This window comes from Cylas formicarius, unplaced genomic scaffold (assembly GCF_029955315.1).
Source record: "Cylas formicarius isolate icCylForm1 unplaced genomic scaffold, icCylForm1.1 PGA_scaffold_6__28_contigs__length_40554024, whole genome shotgun sequence".
Classification (NCBI taxonomy): Eukaryota; Metazoa; Arthropoda; class Insecta; order Coleoptera; family Brentidae; genus Cylas; species Cylas formicarius.
In genome coordinates, this window is record NW_026844347.1 from 35,990,039 (window position 1) to 36,014,734 (window position 24,696).

A 24,696-nucleotide genomic window follows, 5' to 3' on the forward strand; every position below is an offset into this window, starting at 1 on the left:
GTTAGTTTTTTATTACATTTTCGCAGAACAACACGAATACATTCACTAACATGACCGTCAGAATTGACAAACGTCAAAATTCAAAGGGTGGGAAAAAATCTCCGAAAACATCCGATTGCTCCCAAACCCGTGCGGTAAAATCCCGGAAATGTCCGAAGTGACTCGGATCCGTGGGAAACGAAACTGACGTGGTAAAGTGACGCTGCCCGCACGCTAGATCGGTGGTTAATTAGGTATTTTACTGACGGGAGTATAAAAAGTTAATTACACTTCAAAATCAAATTATTGATTGTGTGCAATATTACTTGCGCATTGATAATACACTCCCACTGTATTTGTAAACACAAAATTTTCGAGAATCCGCCATTAGTGGCCACGGGATTAATATAAGCCGATTCTCACCATTTCATTCCTGCTAAAAAATGTTCTTGCAACAATACCAAATAAGAACAAAAAACTAAGCACTGGATTTATTCTTCCGCTAAAATCGAAAAGAAAAAGAAATGATGGCCCTATTATCAAAATTATATACCATTATATGGAATTTCTCATAATCAAATGTCCGCGCCCTTAGCTATAAGTGGTCGATATTTTCCCATATTTCGTTTTGGGTGTTTTGAATGTTTATTTTTGACTCACATTATTTATCGGTCTATCCTAAACAGTTATAATTCTGTCATTCGTAATATTGTGCACCCACTTTGGTATTTTTCCGAAGTGAACGGAACGCGAACCTGTCTATCTTTATAGAAGCACTGGTTAACTCAGATTTTGAGTAGCTCCGATAGTTTACTTTTGATAGGCTATTTTGTAGTTTGAAGCGCGTTGCGGATCGTTGGTTTCCCTTTAATAATCAATCAAGTGATTACATTATTCTTTTGTTTTAAGCACTGTGTTAGGTGCAATCTTTTAATATGCCCGAGAAATCTAACCCATAGGCAACTATGATAGGAAAGTTGTATTCATTTATAAGAAAATCTGTGCGCCACTGCATTTGCGTTAAAAGAAATGCACCAATATTTTTTTAATCCGAATCCAAAATTTGTCAGATAGATATCAAAATTTACTTTTAACTGTATAGATACCAATGAAATTTAATATTCAGGGTAAAGTAAGCTGCAAAAAACTTTTATGGTTGATGGAAATGTGTAATAAATAAATTTGAAGAACCTTCTGCAAATGGTTAAATAAATTTATTGTAGGGGACGTATGGTACTTTTCGTGTATTTCGTATTTCCGAACTTTTGTGCGCCTTATTATATTACTTCTTACAGTTTCATGTAAATATGCAAAATAGTTGAAAGCAGGCCTTGACTAACATGATCACAATAAAAGACAGTAAAATAGTGCGAAGTGGGCTCTGACAAAAAAAAATTGAAAGTCGGTTTTGACTAAAACAAGTGCGATATTAATTTAATTTTTATTAATGATGTTCAGATGATATGAAAATATTTAGAGTTATCCGTAATCAATATGACTGTCACCATCTTCAAAGGGACCATCAAACTGCAAACTCAACAGATTGCCATTAAATATTGACAAATGTTTTTCTGTTAGTTTTTCCAACAGGGTTGGTTGTATTGGTTTTGATTATTTTTTAGGCACTAAGCTTTCATTTGCAAACCATAGCAATCAAACTTTAACAGTGCCTTGAAAATGTTAGGATTCATATCTCGGAAAGCTGAGTTTTGTTTTTTGTTTTGTTTATATATATATAAAGTTCTATATATATGATAGCTTTTGCTTTTTCTTTATTTCTACTATGTTGTTTATTGGTACGTTTTCGATAGTCGGAATTTTCATTTGACCTGGTAACTATACTTAACCAATTAATTGTTTGACAATAAAGCTTATTATTGTTATTATTAGTAATATTATTATCATTAAAGAGGCACTTAGGCTTTGGTGAATTTCTTTGCTTTGCTATTTGTCAGTATCTTTAATGTTTTTATAAAGTTTTGGTTAGTTTTCCGATAATGCCCAGACATAACTTGTTTCCGCATGTGATATATTTATATGCACCCACATTTTAAAAGTTTTTGGGAATATTTTTAACAGACTCTGCGAAACTGGTGAATGGAAATAATTTGCAAAATTTATTGCCGAATAGAAACATGTTTGTATTTTCACAAAATTGTGTTAGCTGTTATGATCTGTACCACCATATTAGCTTAGCATTAACTAGGTTATTTTAAAATTGATGCCATAAAAAACGAAATTTTGAATGAAAATTTCAAACCCAAATTTCTCGAAAACGTCAACTGGGGACGAAATTTACAGGGTAAAAAAGGTGTACGAAGTGATATCTTTATTAAAAATACACTAAGGTACAAAAAAGTTAGGAAGAATCAAATGCAAGGAAAGTACCATATGTAGCGCCCTCTACAACTTGCGCCAAAATTTTTCACGAAATGGGACTTATGGGACACCCTGTTTACCTATATATTTTATTTCAGGGGCTGTTCCATAGAAACGATGATATGTGTGTGATCTGAAATTTACGTTAAAACTAATAATGTGATAATATAATTTTCAGATAATATATTTTATGACTGCATTGATCACTTTCTCTGATACTTTATCACGTCTTGATATCGGTTTAAATTGTATTATCAAGAGTTATAACTTGTGGTATGCTTAAAAACCAACGGGTACAATAAAATTTAAACAAATTTTGAAACATGAAGTAATTTATTATCCAGGTAATAACGACAAATGATTAATGAAACCTAAGTAAAGATAAAATAAACAATACATTTTCAACATTTCGACCGTGCTTTTCCCACAATTGCTAATATGCATTTTCGTATAATCTGGTGTGATTAAAAGCGCGTTATAAACGATCCTTATTATGTATTTCCAAATTTCATAGGCAATAATGAATTAATCAAGTTTTAGCCACCTAATAAATTTATTAAATGTTTTTTATGACTGGTATATAAAATATGGTCTATGACTCTACGGTAAATTTCGCCAACATAGTTACTTATCAGTTATCCTGCTCATAGAATACAAAAATGATATAGTATAAAGGGAGTTCCATTTCAAATAATACAACTTTTCTTTTAACACTTTTGGGGCCATCTTTGCTAAAGTCTAATGTCTTGACCACAATATTTAGATCCGTTTAGCGTGAACAACCTTGTATAATATGTGTAAACCTTCCTCTTCATAACATTCTGCAAATTGACTTTATTGGTGGTTAGGGATTAACCGTTTATTTACATAAAGACTAACAGGCCAAAAACATAAGATTCGATGTGTATTAACGCAAGTAACAATCTATTTATAGCCACAATAACAATCTGGCTTGTAATGATGCGAATTTGCCATACCCACAAACTTATTTGAATAAAACTCACATTCAACAAGAGTTCGCTATTTCTTAACGATGAAAAACTGTGCATCGTTATTGGTCGTTTTTATTTTGCTTTCGACTGAGTGCTCAGTGTACTCTAAAAAGCAAAAGGAAAAGAAACCGCCATCATCCCCATGTGGCATTTGCGGCGTTGACGTTTTCTGCAAGGAGGCATTTCCCATTTGTTCCCACGGGCAAATAGTGGGACTCGATTACTGCGGATGTTGTCAAGTTTGCAAGAACGTGTTAAGTAAGTGTTCGGAAATTTTGTTTTCTGTTTAGCACGTAAAGCATATGTAACATGTTGATTAATATTTAAAATTATCGCCAGCAGACAACCTTGCCCCGTTTCCGTCAGGGTTATCGCGGCGTAAAAGCGTAATATTTCTTTAATATTATCGCTTCTCCCATAACCAAATTCGATAATAACGCATAATATCATCGTTTCAGGAAATGGCGATCCTTGTCCCAATGATTTTGCCGTGTGTGCCCCTGGTTCGAACTGTATTAACGGAAAGTGTGTATAAAATTCAATAGAATCAAATGTATAAGATAATACATAATACTATAATTCTTCTGTTTTGTTTATACTTTGATCCCGGTATTTTCTCTGTATGTATTTTTACAAGATAAAAATTGCTGTTGAAAGTGCATGTATTTTTAGGTGCTATTTTTTTGGATTGCATTATCTACTCGTCTGAATTTTTAAAATAAAATCCTATATCCCTATATTTTTAATTACCCTTACCAAGTTCATAGAATATTCATAGCAAGTCAAAACAAAAATATATGTATATTTTAACCATTAAAAGAAAAAAAGAAGATGACACTGGTCAACTGTTCGGTGGTAGCCAAATAATTCGTTTATTCTTGGCACGGATTCTGTCGTAGGGATTGCACATGGCGATTTGATCACTACAAACTCCCTTGTAATCGTCCCCCAAAAATTTGAAATCGGTTCCCACTGTGTGGATTTAGTGTTCTAAGTGTTTAGTGAATGTTCTAAAGTTGTAATCGTTGTCGGGCCGCTGTTTTTTCCTATTCACGCCGGTATTGAGGCCGGATGGGCCCCGTTGGTCTGTGGGGGATGCGGGGAAGCCGGTTTTTTGGTATCGGTCAAAATCCTTTTTTGCTAGCTGGTAGCAAATATTGGTTATACTTCTTCTTTTTACGTATTGGTCAAAGACCAAAGAATCCTTGGCGTATGCCGGAAAATGGGCGAATGACTACAGCAGTCGTGCCCAGCCGAGATAGATCGTATTATCTGTCTCTTTTATTCTTGGCACTTACAAGTAAAACTTTATGCTTGATACCTGTCAAAAGATTAATTATTGCAGCTCCCCAGCACATATTTATAAGATTAACCGAAGAGTACGCAAAATATATATATATATATATATATATATATATATATATATATATATATATATATATATATATATATATATATATATATATATATATATGAAATAGTTTTATTTTCCTCCTCGACGAAAGTCGGCAATGGGCGAATGATCACAGCAGTTTTGCCCAACAGAATTAGTGAATCGCTGAGTTGAATTTGATGTCTGTCAAAATAGTAAACACCGGCAGAAAATATGCTAATTTAATGTGGTATTGTTTAAATCGAGCTGATAATGCTAATTCGATATGATTCGTGATAAAACAAATTCCTAAAAAATTTTCCTTATCTGATACTATGATAAATTCCCGAAATTAATCCACGACTACTGTGTATTTACCCAACAAAACCGGAAATGTTTAAAGTAGAATCATATATAACTCCCATACTTCTCAGTTATGTGAATAAATACATAAATAATTTCAGACCGGAAGATTCTCAGGCAAATGCAGTACATTTTAATGATTTATTTGTATATGACAAAATTAATTTTAGGTATCCCTATGGGGAGGAGACGCAACATTCCACAATTTGGAACTGAACCTAGAAGTATTAGAACAAGAATTACAACTGCCTTTTAGTTTCATTTCAGGCAGTATAAGGGAATTATCCATACATGTTCCTTGGACCAGGATAGCCTCAGAACCCATAACAATAACAATTAATACAATAGGTGCATGTTCCCACAATATCTAAGCTTAGATAATGATGAATTTGTTTTAGAATGTATTTTAAATTTGAAGGGAAAAGAGGGTTCAAGCAAAGGTCAACCCAAAGGCCGGTTAAAAGACAAAAAAGTCACTGGACAAAGGTTGGTAACTGCTATTTTCTTGTTTATTGCTTGATGCAACTCAAAATATGAATTGAAAATGTAATATTAGCCTATATGCCTATATGCATACATACCCCTGTTTTAGTAAAGTATTGGAGGCCCCTCCTGGTTACATTCAAACATTAATTAACAAAATAGTCAGCAACATTAGCATTCACTGCAACAATTTGATCTTAAAATATGTGGAGGAAGATATAGTATTATCCATGAATGTAAAACTCCTGAAGGTTGAATCTGCAAATGAAAAATGGGAGTCGGCATACACAGGTTGGTTGTGACAGTATAAAACTGTCCAGAATGTTCATTAACATGACTTTTAGATATATCTCCCACTCAGGTAATCTTACGAAAAGTTATTAGCATTAATGACTTAACATTGTGCCTTGACAAACGAAACGCATCTGGAAAAATTGAAGTATATCAAGAGCCAATGCTGTACAAGTGCTCAATGACGATGCATCTTTTGAGGCATTATCATTCTGCAACTGCAAAAAGAGCATCCACTACCCGGCTCGATATGTATTGTAACAGGTAACAATAGTGAAATGTTCCATGCGGTAAAAAAAAAATTAATTATGTATGTTGCTTTTTAGTATGGAATTTAGTATGACAGAACAACAAGTGCCTATGTTGATGAGGTTGTTAATGTTATTGTATGCCCTCCAACAGAGGCAGTTAAAACAGGAACCCAGTTCTGACCATGATATGGGCAGTGGGTCTATAGATATTAAAGCAGGTATTTCTGGAATATGTTATTTTTGAATGTTGAAATAAAAAGGTTAATTCTTATTATTTCTGTGGCATCAATATTACAACCAAAAAAGATGTTAAATGTAACAAGGTTTGGTAGGGGTGACAACTTATTAACTTTGTGACATCATCACATCTCTAATAAGTATTTAAACTCTAAAAAAAACTGTTAAAATGTCACCAGTAACATAATGGAATATAATGTATAAAAAACTAACCAAAAATTTGAAGTATGTATACACACCCTACGGGTAGAAAGGGACTAGATTATATTGGTGTGTCCATTTTAGAAAGCCAAGAAAATGAGGAAACATGGTCGGGCTGGGCTTGGTCTTATGTTTCCTCTGTTTTGCCCGCACCATGGGACGAGGATGAATGGGATAACGAACAGCTTAAGAGTCACACAGGTCACAGCTTGCACATTGGGTGTTACGTAGACAGAGCTTCAATTACATTTAAGGTTACGGGTTAATACTTGCTTTCACAGGAAAGCAATATTTTTTTTCTTCTGCAGGTATCAGAATCTAGTTCTGAAAAAAGCTACTATTCACACAAAAAGCAAAGATACTGGCCAATGTTGATGCTAGAGCTGCAAGGAATGTACAGCGAGACAATAATCCACGGACTCAATTGGTTCAACTGTATGGGTGGTATCAGCGAAGCCACTCTTGTACCCGTCGGTTACTGCAGTTGTAGTCACGTCGAGGTGAACGAGTCGACGGTACCCTACTTAAAATTAGGCAAGTCAAATAGTTCTAAACCTCTTAGCCATGCAAGTTATTAAAAAAAAATAAAAAGGAGTTCTAGGGATCGAATTTCGTGTCTCAATTTAATGTTGCCAGTGATCCCCACAAAAATGTCAAACTGAAAAGCTATCCAAAACTAACCAAATATTAGAATATGTACCATATGATAGTTTATAAGTAGATCCGTGGTCGCAGCTAATATTTCGTTTCGGCAGTATGTCATAGAATTTACGGAGAATCTTTCGCGATTATCGATGGATACCAGAGAACAAAGAGAAATGAAAGAACATTAAGAACGGTGTCCCTTTTTCTGATTCTATGGTATCGGCACAGAACTGTGCAATTAGAATGAAAATCGGTAACTTTAAATTCGCAGGTTCACCGGCAAATTTCCACAAAACCGACTCCCTGTTTGACGCGGACGCTGTGGAAAATAAGGGTGGCAGACGCGAGTATAATACGTCGTGGGATGTACACATGACGACCAATACCGAGTCGGTATTATTGGAACGGACGCCGGCGTTCGCTTTCGATTACGTCTATCAGATGGAGCTACCCAATGACGTCGACAGCGATATTTTATCGGATTTGGGCAGCAATTATGAGTACAGGTAACTCAATCTGTCAATAGTATAAACGTGCTCGATTGAATAGTGGGAGGTTGTTACTATCAATATTAATGGCTGTAAAATAATGTAATGGTTATCAGTGGAACTCTTACCGAAAGCATTTTTGACTCGTTAAATCTTTTTAAGGTCAAAAGTTCCAGTAACGACTTTCTAAACTTCTATGTGGATTCACAGTGTTTTAGCGATTGACGTTTGCTATTTATTTAATATCTTATGACGTCACGCTGCTTTTTGGTGTAATGTCCAGTTTTGTATGCCATTTATTCTGAAAAAGCCACAAAATAGCCTATTGAAATGCCCGTAAGTGACTCACATTTTCTTAGCAATTTGCCGGAAGCGTCGAGCCTGAGACTGTGCGTCGGACCTTTCCGGCTACGCGTCTGTTCCGGGCTGTTTCATCGATTGGGAACCTTAAGAATAGCCGCTTCTTACTACGACTATTCCCCTTATTATACTCCCAAGCCGGACCTGCCTTTGGAGGAATTAGCCCCGCCTTCGGAAGAAGATTTCGACGCGCTCAACGAGTTCATACCGCAAAGGTCGATTAGAGTGACGTTTTTCGCGCCCAAGCTCGAGCTGGAGCTTATGGATCATCTCTATTTCGAGTCGACGAGAGATTGCTTGTTTAGGAGGCCAAAGGTGACATATTATTTTTTTTACCTACGGGACGTTCAAATAGTATGGCAACATGGCGAAACGTTGAAATGTTTGCCATTTATTTACGTTCCCACGACGTCACTGAAAGAAGGGCGATTATCGTCCGTTTTTATACACCTTAATGAAATCAAAATTCGACGAAAAATAACAATTTTATTTACTCTCTTATTTGTGCCACATAATTTACTATAACGGAGACTATCGAAGAGTCCGATAATTCTTTTAAATTAAGATAAAACATTAGAGATAAGGGACATGACATTTACTAACCAGTCGCACTGACTTTGATTAAGTTGACAATGGTCACTTCAGAACTCCGCCTTCCTCTTTCTAAACCCTTTGTGGCACTCTGCATGCGGCCGTTCCCACTAATATTTTCAAGTGATATCTAAATTTCGACCACCTAACATCCAGCCAACTAAATGGGGTGTCAAAAATGTGTGAGAAAAGGGTTTTTTTTCGTGACGGTACCCTAGAATGAATGCAGCGCTGGGGTTTTTGAAGATTATCGCGAATTATTAACCATGGTCTGCTATACATTCGTAATACTGAAGGCACACTTGCGCAATTGATGATTATTTAGGTACCAAAAGGAATCTAGAGAATTAAAATGTCAGACAAGAAGTTCATACTGCAATTAAGTTGCAATCTTAGGTTTGTTGTATGTTTCATTTTCATTTTAAAGTGTCTCTTATTTTAGTATCAATAGCGTTTTGTATAAATTTCTATCCATCCTTCAGTTTTTCCGAATACTGCACCCGAATTTATGATGTAAGTTTTACATAGTTGTTTAGTTGACCTATGATTAAACCTGTATATGCACAGATGAAGAATCAATAACACAAAAGAAATAGCGATACTTCCATGATGCATGGAGAACGGAGGATAACCTATCTGACGACTGACAGTTGTCAAAACTCCATGTCACGACCATGTTCGTGGTCCGTGACCGTTACATTATTTTAATTTCAATATTCGACACGAGAAAATGCAACTCTGCTCTGTTAACTGTCAGGTTATTAAAAAAATGCAGGCGAAAAGCACATGTTGCTGTACCTAGTAAAGCAGACTTAGATCTCCTCTAGCCCAGGTGTCCCAGTAAGGGCAACGAGGCCTAGAGACAATGCTGGAATGTTTTGCAGTTCCTGAAATGGCCCAAAGGGGCATGTTTAATGTTAACTCTATGTACATTGATTGCTAGCTTTTTCCTAGGCGATTGCTATTTCTTATCTGAATAAGCCATATATAAATGCAACGACTTTTTTTATATGTTTAGATCATCTAATAAGAGACCAACAAACCAGCGCCTCTGATTTTTGGGATTCTTTTGGATGGGGGATTGGATTTTCGGAGATAATTCAATCCAAACTCCTCCACAGCTAACATTGCTATTCTTCCATTAATGATTGGATTTAATCAGCTAACCAAAAATTATTTATTATTTAACTAGTGGAATATATTGAAATACTTTAATTTTTAATTTAACGCAACAAAAAATTAACAAATTTAAGTTCATTAAAGTGGTGGGCAATCGGTAGACTTAATATGTTAGTAGTTAATAAAATTAGTTAATCTTCAACAGTGAATTCAGGACCGAGTTAGTGATTAGATATTTCAAACATTCAATGTATTGTAAAAAAAGTAATTAACATAAGTAATAAAATTTTATTTTAATTTTAAATATCAATATTTGGTAACCTTCAGATAGTTAGATTATAATAGCAACCCGTAAAGTGGACATTTTTTGCAAAATCTAACTTTTTTTGAAGCGTTGAGTTTTTTATATTCTATTTTACTCTAGGATGCGATTTTCACTGGGCTACTAAGCCCTTATTTGACTATCTAATGACGTTAAACGGATGCCATTTCTTTAAGAAATATATATTTTTTTTTGGGATTAGGTAGCAACTCTCCAAAACTAAGCAATCACAATTGCTTTACTCATATCACATTGATAGCCCGATAGCCTGCAGAAAACCCTTTTTAATTACACAAGTTTATTAAAATGCCTTTTTGTGCATTTATTTAATAGATGCCCTCCTGCCCCCATCACAATTTGCCTACTCACTGTAACTATGGTTAACGTTAGAAATTTTCATAGAAACCGAGTTGATTTACATCAAATCTTTTCACCGTAGAAATTATCCACCACGGTGATGACGACAACCGAATCGACCTTGCCTAAGATCTCGGTCGAGTGTCAGTTTATCGACGTCAGCATGCGGTACCCGATGTACTCGAACCGTTTGGTTCACGTGACCTGTCAATTGCCGGAACCGCCCGATAGGTTGTTCCGGAACTGCTACACCGTTCAAAATTTTAAGATCGTCGGCTTGCTCGCACGCCTATTCGTGACGCCGAGCTGTCACAGTATAATTCTGGCGCCGTCCAGTATGTCTTACGTCGTCAGGAGGATCCTGAAGCCCCAGTACTGGACCAAAGCGGATATTCCGCACTCGGAGGTGACGTTCGAGTCTGAAAGTTTCACAGTCAATGGCACCAAAGCTAAATTGTTGGTGGTCCGTAACGTTATCGAAAGGATGTTGGCGAGGGAACCGGATCCTCCCGGGAAAAGTATTTACAGTTCTTCATTGCTGACTGACGCCGGCAAAGATTTCGGTAGGTAATGAAGATTGAACTTTTTCCACGTTTGACTGTGTTTATACACGCAAAAAAAGTTTAAAATAAAATCGAAAAGAAAATTAAAAAAATTGTTTGTGAATGAATGTTTATTGTCACTTGAAAAATTTAGGTAGATAGATTCTTTATTTGACCGCTTTATAATATAGATTATGTTTGTAACACATCTAAATACCAAACAAATGTATGCGATTAGATGAAATCTGCTATAAATGCGTATAAAAACGTAATACCTAACATATAAAAATAAGCACTATAAAAAAGAACATAAAAATTTCGAGATATACAACACAGTACATCAAGAATCATGTATCTTTAATTGTTTCTTTATATACCGCTAACGCTTCAAAAAAATTTTGCTTTAAAATTGTTAAATTATAAATTTGTGACCTGATTTTTTATTAGGTTATATAAGCTTAGGTCAAAAGAATGGTTTACGCTTCTAGCAAGAAGCAAAGTTAATCTTGGATTATCAGAGTGGCGGGATAATATTTTTGAGTTATAAATTTAAAAACTTTGGATATAATTCTGATCACCTCTTTTTTGCATATGCAAAATATTTATGGAATCTCTTGGGTTTCCCCGTAGTATAAAAATTAAATGAAAAAAAAAATCGGAATAGTGGCGTCATATTTAATAAATGTTAAACGTAGAAAACGATCGCTAGCCCATTCAGGTAGGTCAGGGCATCAGTGCATTGTATACTGAGCCTTTTAAAAACAAACTTGGTGACGGGCATGTTGGCTGACCACAGTAGAAAGTAGTATGGACTGATCGGGTGAACTTTGGTCCATAGATATTTTTTTATATTTCGTGTTTATTTTTCTGTGCGACGCTCTGAGACACTGGTGTGCTTTTAATATTAAGGTCATTTTAAGGGTATTAGTTTTTTCAGATCTCTATCTTAATGGCCGTTGACAGTGTTAAACAGCAAAACTTAATAAGTTGGTTATCTTTTTACTTAGTTTTATTTGTTATTTCCTTTTGTGCTAAACAGGTGATTTTTTTTTAAAGTTTATATTAATGCTAGTCAAATACAAAAAAAAAATTCCTAATTTTCATTGAAATTGCTTTAGTTATTTTGTTGAAATTCGGTAGAAGCTTACAATGCATAGAAATAGGGTTTTTTTCAGGTGAAAATCATTTTTCCATCAGTGCCGTCGGGAAGAGTACTGAATAGTTTTATAATGATGGTACGCCACTGTTTTTTTTTTAAATAAATTCGCTGTTATTTCACCTTTGTAATTTTTTGTTGATGTTGAAAAATTCAAAGCCTTTTTCAACATCCATTTATTTAACAAGCAGCAAAGCAAGCAAACAACTTTCTTTTTGGTAGATTATTTATCTCAACTGCTGTATTTATACGCTTTCCACATAAAGTGGGTTTTACTTTGGTTAAGGGTTAAGTTTGAATAAACTTCGCCCTGTATATATTTATATTTTTCGTACATTTATGCTTTGATTATTATGAATAAAATAGATTATTATTATTATTATGATTATTTCGTAGCTTAAATGACCTCTTGACTTCCTGTTCTTGCGAAAAAATTAAAAAGCAATAAAAATTGTAATTTAATCATTACAATTAAATTAAAAGTTAAATAAAACCTTTTTAAAATTATTTTTAACACTATGTATATCAAAAATGAAGCTACTACGGAGAATATTATTATGCAGCATCCTGCATACTACTTTTGTTTTCAATTATTTTTTTTAAGTGTGTGTTATTTGGTTAGTTTGATTTATGGCGCATAAATTCCATCTTCCCATTCCATTCGCGCAAGTATACAGCGTGATCCTCGTTAATTCCTACAAAATGCGCATTTTTACATTTAGCTGCAACAGCAGTGTCAAAATTGATTTTTATTTTGTTTTTTAAAAAAGGCACTTTGCTTAGATATTCAAAGTTTTCTTTTAAAATCAGAAATATTAATAATTTTGTTATAGTACCTTTTTAGATCTGACTGCGCTAGGATATATTGTACAATATTTCGTTGAAATTGAATTCCCCTGTAACTTAGAAAAAAAATTAGAAGTTGGAAGAATTGGCACCCCTTGCTGTAAAGTGATAACAAACCACATTTAAAGTTTGTTTGACAGGTTTTCCTTGTCTGGAACTGTGTATCGAGGGGACAAGGTTCCGCCAAGTGGATACTAGTTCCACCAAATCGATAGACGTGAGTTTGCAAATGATACAAGCCTTCATTTCGGAGTCCAGCAATTTGAGGCACAGTTACGCGAGTGTGGACAAAAATGTCGACGGAAATTTGGCCTCGACAGGTATTCAGCAGGTGCTGTTTGTATCTGGTCCCGAACCAAAAATTGGTGAAGAAAGAAAGTATGTTTTTCATTCCCTTATCTCTACTACTATTACTACATACTAGGAAAATTTAATCTTCTTAAAAAAGTTGTGTGTGGTCAAAAAACGAAAATGTAAGACATCAAATCATCAAATCGTATCAATCATTGTCCAACATTTTTGAAAAGCATCTGTTACTTAGTTATTATTCTTATTTGTGCTTCAAGGTTGGCTACATATAATTGAATGTGTGAAAAAAATTTTTTTAGATGATTGAAAGTTTTAAATGCAGATAAATTTTATTTTTAGGAAAATAAAGATTTTTTATCACTTTTCTTGAACTTCTTTTCGGAAATAAATTAATAAAGTTAAAAAAATATATTTTTTTTCAATATTTTTCTGGTTTTTAACCAGAACTAAGCATATTCATCGAAGTGAATTTCTTTTAATTTGATTTGTATTTAAAAAGTCTCCAGATTTGCGTTTTACCACAGAACTACCAAATTTTTTGTTTCTTATGTAAATTAGATATCATAAGTTAGTTTTTTTTTTCATGTAAAAATGGTCCAACTTTCCTTCTGTCACATCTATCTACTTCTTAAACAGTTTTTTTTTAGAATTAGATTTTATTTAATTGTAGAATTTCGCAACAAACAACAAAGTCTTTCTGAAAGTTTGAGGAAAAAGTGTATTATGTTATTTATGAATTAAATTGCCCATTTGTGGACGACAGATAAATTTGGAAACTTTTGTTTGAACATTTTAATTTGCTATCTACAAAAAAAATCACTCTGTCAAAAATTATTTAAGGAATGTCATTCCTCTCTCTCCATCGGAAATAAGCCGAGGTACTTTTAGTAACGAAGATTTGCCGTTGCTAACGGCCACCGTACAGTTTCCCATCGAGCCGGAAACGCAAGAACATCCTCCAGTATTAATATTCAACATCCAAGAAATTAGGATCTGCGTGGATCCCCTGTTTTGCAAATTTCTTCTCTACGCGCCGAAATACTTTACGCTAAGAAATGACATCGTTGATCCGGTTCTATCCCGTCAAAAGAGTTATATATCCGACGCTAGTGGCAGTTTGACAGAACCGACCAGAAAATTTACCCCTCGGATAGAATCCGTACATAGTAGTTCGGATAAAGAGGCGTATCAGTTGCCCAGAAAAGTCCCTACAGCAGCCGCAGATGATTCTCCAAATGTGAGTTCATTTTTTCTTGTTGAGTATTATTTTACTGACATGACTGATCATATAATTTAATTAATGCAAGTGGATGCCACCCAAATCGATATTTTGTTCTTTCCAAATGGGATAGAAGAAGGATATCCTTTCATAACCTTATCTGGTCGAATAGAATGGCTATGGTAGGAACCGGGAATCTCAGTCCAATACCCCAATATGACCAAATATATAGGCTATTTATTTGATACGTGGTACATGGTTATAGTAGCAAACTATCCAACAATACCGTTTATGTGTGTTATCGTTCTGATTCGGGTTATGTTTTGTTCACAAAACTGCGTCGATTTCAATTAATTAGTTACGAGGAGGAAAAATCTTAGTGGTTATCAGATTTACAAGATATGCTGGTTCCATCCCTGCACATTTTTTAACTCACCCGATGTAATGTATACATTCCAAAAGTGGTAGTTTATTCAGTCATAAAAAGACTATCAAATAATATTATGGGACACACTAAATTATCAGAAAAAGAAATATGTGAAAATCGCATTGCAAGGTGTAAAAGGTGGATGATCAAGTGTTTTCCAGTTCCTTTTTACCAGTTTCTGCTGCATTGCAGCTGCTGTATTAGACAGGGCGTTGTGGAGGAGCAACACCTTGCGTATGAGGCAATCAATTCAATTCAAGAGACCTCAGTGGATGATCTGACGTTCGTGTAAGAAATCTACCATCAGGGTACTCGTCCAATCTAAAAAAAAAACGTAGCCAATACTTTTACCGCAAACAATTGAGTTTTGGCTTTAACGGAATTTTCTTCACCATTCTTTCTACACTCGATACTTGCACTTGTCTCGTCACAGGTGACTTTTTTATGCATAACAGCTTCTTCCTCTATACGAGTTCAAAGCAATTAATAAATTTGAACTCATGCGGCTTATTGATCACCATTCAGGAACCCAACGTGCTGAGAATTTTCTGAAGCCCAACTAGTTTCTGATGGTTGATTGGGCACTTTCGTAGCTGACTCCAGGTTCATCCGAAACTTGAAAAGACTAGAAATACCCAATCGCCACTCTCAGCCGCTAAAGGCTCGTTTATATTTGCGCCAAATTTTGTTATCACTATTTGTTCGGGTTTCTGTTTAGGATGAATTTTTTATTTTATATTAATCAAAAATTTAAAGACCATACAATATCAGTTGTGGAATTTTTGAGTTTGAAATATTGAACGGGAAACGACGGCATGTTAAACCAGTTTTAGATCGCACGGAGAGAGATGCTCAAGTTTTTGAGCATGCGCGGTTACATTATCATTATTGGATGTCGCAAATTGATACAGGAATTTCGTTTGCAGGTTTTGAAATGCGTATTTAAAAATGGTAGGAATATAACTAAGACATATGGATCATTCTTCAATATGTCACGATACATGACGTAACTGCACTGTCTGGAGTATAGCATCTTCTTGATCGTAAATTAAAATTGCATTGTTTTTGTTTTTGTTGTATGTTTTTTTTTAACATATTCCTGACTGACATCTGACATCATTATTTGACCCCTCTGAAAGGTCCAGTGCCACGACAACCATTTTATACGAAATTTTTGGAGCAATGAGACAACGGCCGTCATTACGAATATTTTTGCCATTTGTCCCTCGACCACGACGTTCATTCATTAAATTATATGACCTCATTTCAATAACACTCTGTATATCGCCAGGTAAAGTTACAGGATCGATTTATGGGTACTCTGAAACGATGGTTCGACGTTTGGAAGGGTACTTTTATATGCGGCAACATGTCACAGTGCATTATTTATTTTCCTTTGGTGTCGTTGTCGGCGGTTGGCTCGCGCGGTATACAGGAAACTGTACAGCACGCGGTTTCTGGCGCGAACCCGCCAGATGTCATAGTGGTGACCCTACCGTTTGCCAACGTTAAGAGTGCGCAGAGGCAGAACGTTACCAAATACTTACATATGTTGCCTATATCGTTGCCGGAAAATGTTTGGACAATAGGTATGTTATCCTATATCCTAAAAGGTTTCCAAGTAATTACACATCCTTCCTAGGAATGTGTAGTTTTCCATGGACCATATCCATTTCCGAGCTGAGCTGTTACACTCTACAATCGAGACAAAAGTTGATATTCCTCAAACCGGTATCTATGAACGCAACCATAGGCCTGTCGACGCGTTCACCGAAATCTGACTCCACCCACGTCGCGTTACCCGATAGCATTGACTCGAGCAAAAGTCATAACGGCTTTTTCGGAGTCTGCGTACACATTGACATGGTACCGATCGTGTTTTCGACTTGCGAAACCCAAATCTACTTATTAGCGAGCGTCCTGTACAGCTTGCTCGAGGTGATCGGAAGTTTTTTGCCATCCAAGCCAAAAGTTTCGCAAAAAATACCGGAAATCGTACCACCGATTTTGACGAAAGGCAGCTCCACCCTGTCCCCTACTATCGTTCAGGAAAACGTAGTGGATAGTGTGAGCGATAAGTCTCCGGCACCTAGGGCGGGGCCCGCTGAAGAAGTAGACCCGGACACCGTTAAATTGACGGCTTGGATACAGTGGACCATCACTAAGGTTACGATCGAGCTCCTTGCCAACGAAGACTGTTCCGTTTCAGCTCCATCTACCGTGAAACTGGTATTGGACGCCGAGGACATAGTCAGCTCTTTGGACTTTCAAAACGTCTATTTGAAAGTGAAAAGTAAAATAGGTGGCGCATCGATACGGCAGTTCAAAAGGTAGTTAGTAAATGCAATGCAATTTCCTTGCCATATGAAAAATAGAAAAAAAATAGAGATTTTGCCCATTTTGGAATGGTTTTATAATTCCATCTATAGCAGTTTTTGCCTTTTTTTTATCTTACGGGATGTTCAAAATATGATACTACCCCATATACAATTTGGGTCACAGTTTAACCTTCTAACCTTCAACTTTGGTAGATCAACGAAAGACTCAAGTTGGGAGCTTGGGCCGTTCTCTGGCTACGTGATGCGCCTGCGCGACGAATTAATGTCGGGTCCCAGACAGGAAGAGAGCAGTTTTATAAGCGTGACGATTACTAGGGCCAGTTGTCAACACACCCATACCCTTTGGGGCGCCTTGCAGCGGAAAGAGAAAGACAAGAAGTTGCCCGGACACCAGTTATCGAACACGCGGTACATCACGGAGGTCGTCGTCAACATACAGCCCTTGGATTTCGTTTTATCGGTTCACACGTTGCGTAGTTTCTTCTACTTGGCTCTGGTGAGTTCCACTATTTTGTTGGTGGTGACTGAAAATTTGACATTTGTTTAGATTATCTAAAGTAAGACTTATTTATTTATTCGCTGGCCATGCCAATATTAAAATTATGATAGAGCAATTAAGAAATACAACAAAATCTATGTAAACTAGAGAAAAACATATAAAATCAAAAACTAGCGTTTTTCAATTTTTCAAAGAAACTTCCTCACTATTTGCAGATATTCCGGATTCGTCCTGCATCTGTTGTTGAAAAATCAAACTTGCAGACGTTTCGCCAAACTTAAAAAAGATTAACTTTTTACATAACTCCTGGATTTCTCCTGCGTCTGTTTTTGCTGACTCGAACTTGCTGACGTTTCGCCAACCATCCTGTTGGCTTCTTCAGAGCTGGACTGAAACTCTATACACCCTAACGTACGTTTTACGATTGAGTTGGAAACTACTAATAACCTTCTATTCTTAGATATTCTTATCAATAGAAAGTCAGACCTAACATTGGGTCATTGTGTTTACAGAAAACGTACACACACAGACCGATACCTTAATGCAAGGTCACATCACCAGCCTGCCCAAAAATCAACGGTTATCAACTCTCTTGTTTACAGAGCCGTAAAACTATCTCAGCCCGAGTCACTGAACCCAGAATTAAAATCCTTACCTGTGCTCTTCTCTCTAATAATTTCCACATTAAAGATATTAAGCGTTCCATCAAAAAATACACTTCACCACAACCTTCCAATGCAATGCCTACACTTGCCACTGTGCTCCTTCCATACATTCACAACATCACTGACCACATAGCAAAAGTTCTAAAGAAGTATAAAGTCAAAACCAGATTTACCACTTTTCCAAAAATCTCTCAACATCTTCGGTCCGTCAAAGAAAAAATTCCATTTGAGATGCCAGGAGTTTACAGCATTCTATTCATATGCGGCAAAAAATACATTGGAGAGACCGGACGAAAAATATCAACTAGACTCAAAAAACATGAAAGAGCGTTACAACTAAGACAAATAAAATAAAAAAAACAACAACCTAACAGTCTTAACCGCGACTCAGGTCTCTACCTGTCACCAATATGGGATTCAGTCATCCGAGACGGTGCTTATGCCCCTCATTTAGCTCCTCCCCTGCATAAAAAGGTAACAGAGTAAAATACGAGCCAGTTTCAGTCAAGCTCTGAAGAAGCCAACAGGATGATTGGCGAAACGTCAGCAAGTTCGACTCAGCAAAACCAGACGCAGGAGGAGTCCAGAAGTTTTGTAAAAAGTATTACAGTAGCCTGTGGAAGTTTCTTTGAATAATTCCAGAAGATTTATAAATAGTACTAAAATATTTCTTTACTATACAATACCTGTTAAGAAAAAAAAATGCTATTACAAACTAGAGCAAATAATTATATAGAGAGACCAGTGAGAGCTCTCACAAATGTTCTAAAGGACCCGAAGAAATAAATAGTTGTAATATATTGTTGATTCTGTGCAAGTGCTGACTAAAGTTGAGTGGTGGGGGTATTGCGGGATTGGACTACTTGTAACGCTATCTTAGAAGTCAGCAATTGATTCTAGAGTTTATTATTTTATGGATAAGTTGATCTCCCTGCTTTTGTCTATAGGAAAGAGTTGTTTTTTAAATTCTATTACTCCATTTTTTTTTAATTCAGATACCGTTGTCAGTGATGCCATTTGTCGATGACAAAACGGAACCTAGCACTACTAGCAACACTTCGTTGACCTTAAACAACCAAACTTTGCCGCTAGCGTACCTAGAGTGCCAAGACATACGTTTCATATTTCCCTCCGCGTGCCTCTCGGGCAACACGTCATCCCACGACGTCGCCATTTGTCAAATTCAGAAGATCGCGTTGAACCCCCAAGCGGTGAATCCCATCTGCCGAACCCCGATGAGACCGGACATTTACGATCAAGCTGCGCACGCACGCGTTTTGGGAATCCCCGGTAAGTGTATAGTCTGTTCGTAAATAACTCGGGAATTTATAATGGCTTCGTTCCGGAAATGTCAAAAGGTCGTATTATCGAATTGATTATTTTATTAAATATAACCCTGTACTGTAGAATACTCGCTATGGATATAAATAACACGTGGAATATAAATATTGCACATGTTGTTACTATTAATATTACTTTTTAATTTTCATTATTTTCGTGTCGTTTCTTTGAACTTTTTAATTGTTTTACGAGTTTAGTTGGTGCAGTAAGGGCGTTTTTTATTTACATAATGATGTGAGACTTTAAAATGATCACGTTTTGTCTGGCCTGTGCCAAATAATTAACAAAATTTGACATTCGTTATAATTAGTTCATTAAAAATAAATAACTATTGAAAAACTTTATTTATTTTAATGAGTGCAAATTATTTTTGAATCGAATTTCATGTCCAGTATAAAAATGTATTCCAAAGGTTGAAATGTTGGGGTTTTTAATAAATAATTGATGCGAACTTTTCAATTTCGAAATATTATTGGAAAATTATCTTCACTACGCTCCCCATTAACGTTAAGTGAACTGAAACACTCCCTTGACATTTTAATACTAGCAAGTCCATTGTACTGATTCCCTACCGGCTGTCTGCTGGTCGATGAAATCACGACGTTTAGGTTCGGAATTCTAAGGGACTTTTAAGGGTATGGGCGACAGTTTTGATGCGCGGCTGCATAGTGTCATAACACTGTGTGACTTGGACTGAGGTGACTTTTACTTGATGAAAATCCATTTAACACAATAAATAATAACTAAAAGTTCAGATTTTTACGAAATTATATATATTCACGTGACAATTGTTTCGCCACTCTCAACAGAAAATTACAACAAAGAACTTAATATAATTAAAGAAATTGCACTGAACAACGGCTATAATCCGTCCATTATCGATAAAATTGTAAATAAAAAGCAAATCCAAACAGTAAACTCTATTTATCCGAAACCTAATACAGACCACGAACAATTTTAAACAATTACATACATTGTGAAAATGTTTCAAAACATTTGCCAAAATGTGGTTTAAAAATAGCTTTCACAACTAACAACACAATGAGAAAATTTTTAAAAAACAATAAAACGAAATGTCCAAAATCTCAAAAATCAGGTGTTAACAGGTTAAAATGCGGATCTTGTCCTCAAATTTCTATTGGACAAACAGGTAGATTCTTCAAGAAACGCATTAACGAATATAAAAGAACGTTTAAAAACAATAGTCTAGATTTTAATTAAACTTAAACACACAAAAACACATTTTTGACGACAATTTTGATATTTTACATACAGCCACAAAAAGTAGAAAATTAAATTTATTGGAGGCCATGGAGATTAACAAAGTGAGACATTCAAATGTATTGCTTAACGACTAATTAGATTAAACTTAAATTCTCACAACAATATTAATTAAGGTTTTATTGTAATTTCTCGTTATATATAGTAACAGGTAGTTTGTAAATATTACATTTGATAAAGACACGGTGTTGTCGAAACAATTCTCATGTGAAAATCTAAACTTTTAGTTCTTTTAGTTCTTATTTATTGTACTGTGGGACTTGTCCAAGGCCTTTGACAAAATTATAGTTCTAGTTGGGACATATTTTTGGTTTGGTTTGTTAGTTTGTCGCGGTTGATACGACATTTAACGGTAGAATGGAAACTTTTTCTGAAACTTTGGATGCTGCTTTTGATCTACCTGAAAGAGAGTTTAGTATCAATAATCTTCTTTTAAACACAGATAAAACTCCAACAAAAATACCGGCTAACTCGTGGTTAGCGGTTATAACACTGTGAAGCTACTAGGTTTCCTTATAGATGACATACTATCAGTCTAGTCCGATATTTTTATTAAGAAGTCTTCGATCTTACATAAAGTTTGGCACCCTTAAAATGTGTAGAACCAACTTTTGTAATTCTAGGAATGATTTAAGCACTGTCACGCTGCATAAGAGTTTGAAGTATGTTTGTAATTCTTTGAATATAACTCTGTATAATGGAGCGATGAAAAAATATCTGCTTGCTCATTCTTTTTATTCAGTTATGTTGCTAGTTTTAATTTTTTTTTATTGTGGTATATGAAGTATTTTAATATTTTTTTATTCTTCTGAGTATATGAGTCTGTTTATATTTAATTGTTTGACATTTATATTCTTTTAACTTGCTATAGTGTAGCTTGTAGAAAATTTGTCAATAAATTTTATAATTTATATATTGTAGAAAAAACTCGTTGAACATTATAAAATTCTCCCAAATCATATTAAAGATCTTAGTAAAAAACAAACTTTTAATAAAATATTTTAACCATATCTTAGTCGCGTTGGCTAATAATATATTTATTATTATTTGCACAATTTACATGTTATTCCAATTGTGTTTTTGTTTATCATTTTTGTAAAACTCGCTACAGTGAAATGTAGTAAATGAATTACTTTTATCCCATTCATTTTTTGGGGTCTTTTTATTACATAAAATATACTTTTAGATAATTCTGGTGGTAGGTTTAGCACATATTTTTGAAAAGTATCATTTTTTCTTGAAAAAAATTGTGATGAGCTGTCAGCATGATTTTTTATTGAAGGCAGCGATATTGAGGACCGACAGTATCAGCTCGACGTAACAGGAATATCCATTTCTACCGGTTCGTGGGACGACATGGACTTAATTTTGTCACCGAGCAGTAAGACGTTATCCAAGCTGCGCGGTCTGAGCGAAAATCCGGCATTGGAATGGAACAATCTCGAACAAGGGCAACCCAATTTAACGCCGACCATTAATCTGAGGCATATAATCGAAAAGTCAGACTTCCGTGGTCCGATTTTGTATTAAAAGTTGCCCATCGTTTTATTTAAATTACAGATTCGATATCAGTTTGGTGGGCGCCCCTGCTATGATGTACAAAGAGAACACCGTGATATGCGGACACTCGGTGGAAATTAATTTCGTATCGGACGTCGTGGTTAACCTATCGTTGCAACAGGTCAAGCTGTTTTCCGCGCTTTCCGGCGAATTTGTCGTCCCCATCTTGCGGGAAGATCGCGCGCTGCGACAGTCCAGAATCAAATTTCCTTACTCGAGATTCGATTCCCGTCCGGATATCGATAAGGAAAAAGAAGCGACAGTTGTCGAGGGCCAGAAAGACTCCGGGATAGAAACGTCGGATATGAAGAGCATGCAGTCGTCTAAAATGCAGGTGAACAAAGCTTCGAACTAGTTTGTCTGAAAAGTAGTAGCGAAGGCAGTATCTAACAAATAGCATTTATTTCGTTTTTGTAGGGCCTTAGATAACATTAATCATATATTTTTCAAAGAAACTATCACGGGCTACACTGCACACCACAAATCTTCTGGAAGTCTCCTGCATCGGTTGTTTAAAACCGAGTTTTAAGGTATGCTCTGAAGAGGGTAACAGGAAGATTAGCGAAACGTCAGCAACTTTGATTTATAAACAACCGATGCAGGAGGAATCCAAAAGATTTGTAAATAGTATTAACTATTTATTTATCATTTATTTATCCGTGTGGTTATTTTGAAAATTTTTTGTTGATTTTATCATTTTGAAGGGGTTTTGCTCAGAAAGTTTTACTGGTAATATAGACTTGAAGTTTATAGCATAGGGCATAACTTAACCCTCATAGGGCAACAGGTGATACTATAAATCAAAATAGAAAGATTTGTCATCAAGGGTGTGTGTTTGGAGGTTCCATATAGCACAAGTGATTGAATGTATACTTATATGTTAATCACACAGATCAACTCCTGTAATAAGAATATGTATGTGTTCCTTAGATACCAAAAATAAATAAATCGTCGTTAAGGGTTAAAAATGAAACTTAATTTTGAAAAATTGCAATCGTTTTAAAACGGATTCAGATATAATAACAACAATTAGCGTTGGGGAATTAATCGGTCAAATTTTGTTGTGCCGACTGACCGAAATAATTTTAAAAATACAACGAAATTTATATTTATTCCCCGAATCGTTATTATTATAAAATACGTATTATTATTAATATAGATAGATAGCACTCTATCTATCTCAAGTTCTAATTAAAACATTTTGATCGAAATAAGAAGTGATCAATTGGCCAGTCCCAATTTATTGATAAAAAAACAAAAAACAAAAAAGTATGTTACCTAATGGTTTAGGCGAATTTCAGTTTAGCCACGAATAAATCAATATATCGGTTCCCAGCTATTTATTGCGCTAGCTGACTTAAAAACAAGGCATCAAAATTATGTTATTTATAAAGAAGAATCACTCATATGAAAATTACATTAAGAAAGAAACAAAGTCTCATTATATGAAGAATAGTAAGTGAATAATTTAAAGGCTTACTGATCTTACTATATGACATGTTTACTCTACTTTTTGCTATTTCAAATGAAAATTAGATGAATGCTTGGGAACCGCGAATCATATGTCGAAATGTTTTAAATATTCAGATATCAAATTTTAAATTATAGTACTATTATAAAAAAGTGTTAGTCTTTATATATAATTATTTTTTTAACGTGTAAAGTTGAGACAGTGGTGACTTTATAGTAGGAAACCAAAAATGTCACAAACTGTGCCATGAATGTTTTCATATTAATTGACTTAGTTCATTACTTTCGTCGATGACTTAAATACTCGAAATTTTTCGAAAATTAAGCTTTAACCACTAAAATTTGCGACATTTATTATTTTATTTTCATGTATTCTACTGTTCTATAGTAGTAGTAGTACATATAGGTTTCAAATCCCAAGAGAGTAATTTTTAAATCAGTGACTTCAATGTGGTTATGTTTAAAACAATTTTTTGGAGCATTAATGTATCTTCTTATGGTATATTTAAATTTTATTTTCTTAGCTAAGCTTTATTAGCCGCAACTATTTCCATCCATAAATAAATCGATTTAAATGAAAAGAAGTCATTGTCTACTAGACAAAGTTGACAT

General features: G+C 35.1%; 1 protein-coding gene and 1 long non-coding RNA gene across 5 annotated transcripts in view; both read left to right on the forward strand.

The window, feature by feature from the left end:
- The first annotated feature begins 2,461 nt into the window (after positions 1-2,461).
- LOC132703722 (uncharacterized) lies at positions 2,462-3,912 on the forward strand. The gene is made up of 2 exons (XR_009619137.1): positions 2,462-3,608; positions 3,809-3,912. It is a non-coding gene; the product is annotated as an uncharacterized LOC132703722 (long non-coding RNA).
- A 1,036-nt stretch (positions 3,913-4,948) lies between these two features.
- The window catches only part of LOC132702925 (intermembrane lipid transfer protein VPS13B), a 35,539-nt gene continuing 15,791 nt past the window's right edge, over positions 4,949-24,696 (forward strand). The window contains exons 1-19 of one of the 4 annotated variants that reach the window (XM_060671792.1): positions 4,949-5,202; positions 5,256-5,433; positions 5,484-5,571; positions 5,678-5,859; positions 5,913-6,123; positions 6,186-6,328; positions 6,633-6,802; positions 6,857-7,082; positions 7,465-7,699; positions 8,041-8,356; positions 10,513-10,993; positions 13,115-13,352; positions 14,124-14,520; positions 16,221-16,518; positions 16,572-17,259; positions 17,461-17,764; positions 19,428-19,722; positions 22,337-22,553; positions 22,615-22,948. In XM_060671792.1, coding sequence (XP_060527775.1) covers positions 5,116-5,202; positions 5,256-5,433; positions 5,484-5,571; positions 5,678-5,859; positions 5,913-6,123; positions 6,186-6,328; positions 6,633-6,802; positions 6,857-7,082; positions 7,465-7,699; positions 8,041-8,356; positions 10,513-10,993; positions 13,115-13,352; positions 14,124-14,520; positions 16,221-16,518; positions 16,572-17,259; positions 17,461-17,764; positions 19,428-19,722; positions 22,337-22,553; positions 22,615-22,948 — 5,088 coding nt within the window. In that variant the 5' untranslated portion in view covers positions 4,949-5,115. The remainder of the gene's footprint in view (positions 5,203-5,255; positions 5,434-5,483; positions 5,572-5,677; positions 5,860-5,912; positions 6,124-6,185; positions 6,329-6,632; positions 6,803-6,856; positions 7,083-7,464; positions 7,700-8,040; positions 8,357-10,512; positions 10,994-13,114; positions 13,353-14,123; positions 14,521-16,220; positions 16,519-16,571; positions 17,260-17,460; positions 17,765-19,427; positions 19,723-22,336; positions 22,554-22,614; positions 22,949-24,696) is intronic. The other 3 variants (XM_060671793.1, XM_060671794.1, XM_060671795.1) reach the window with 3 other exon arrangements.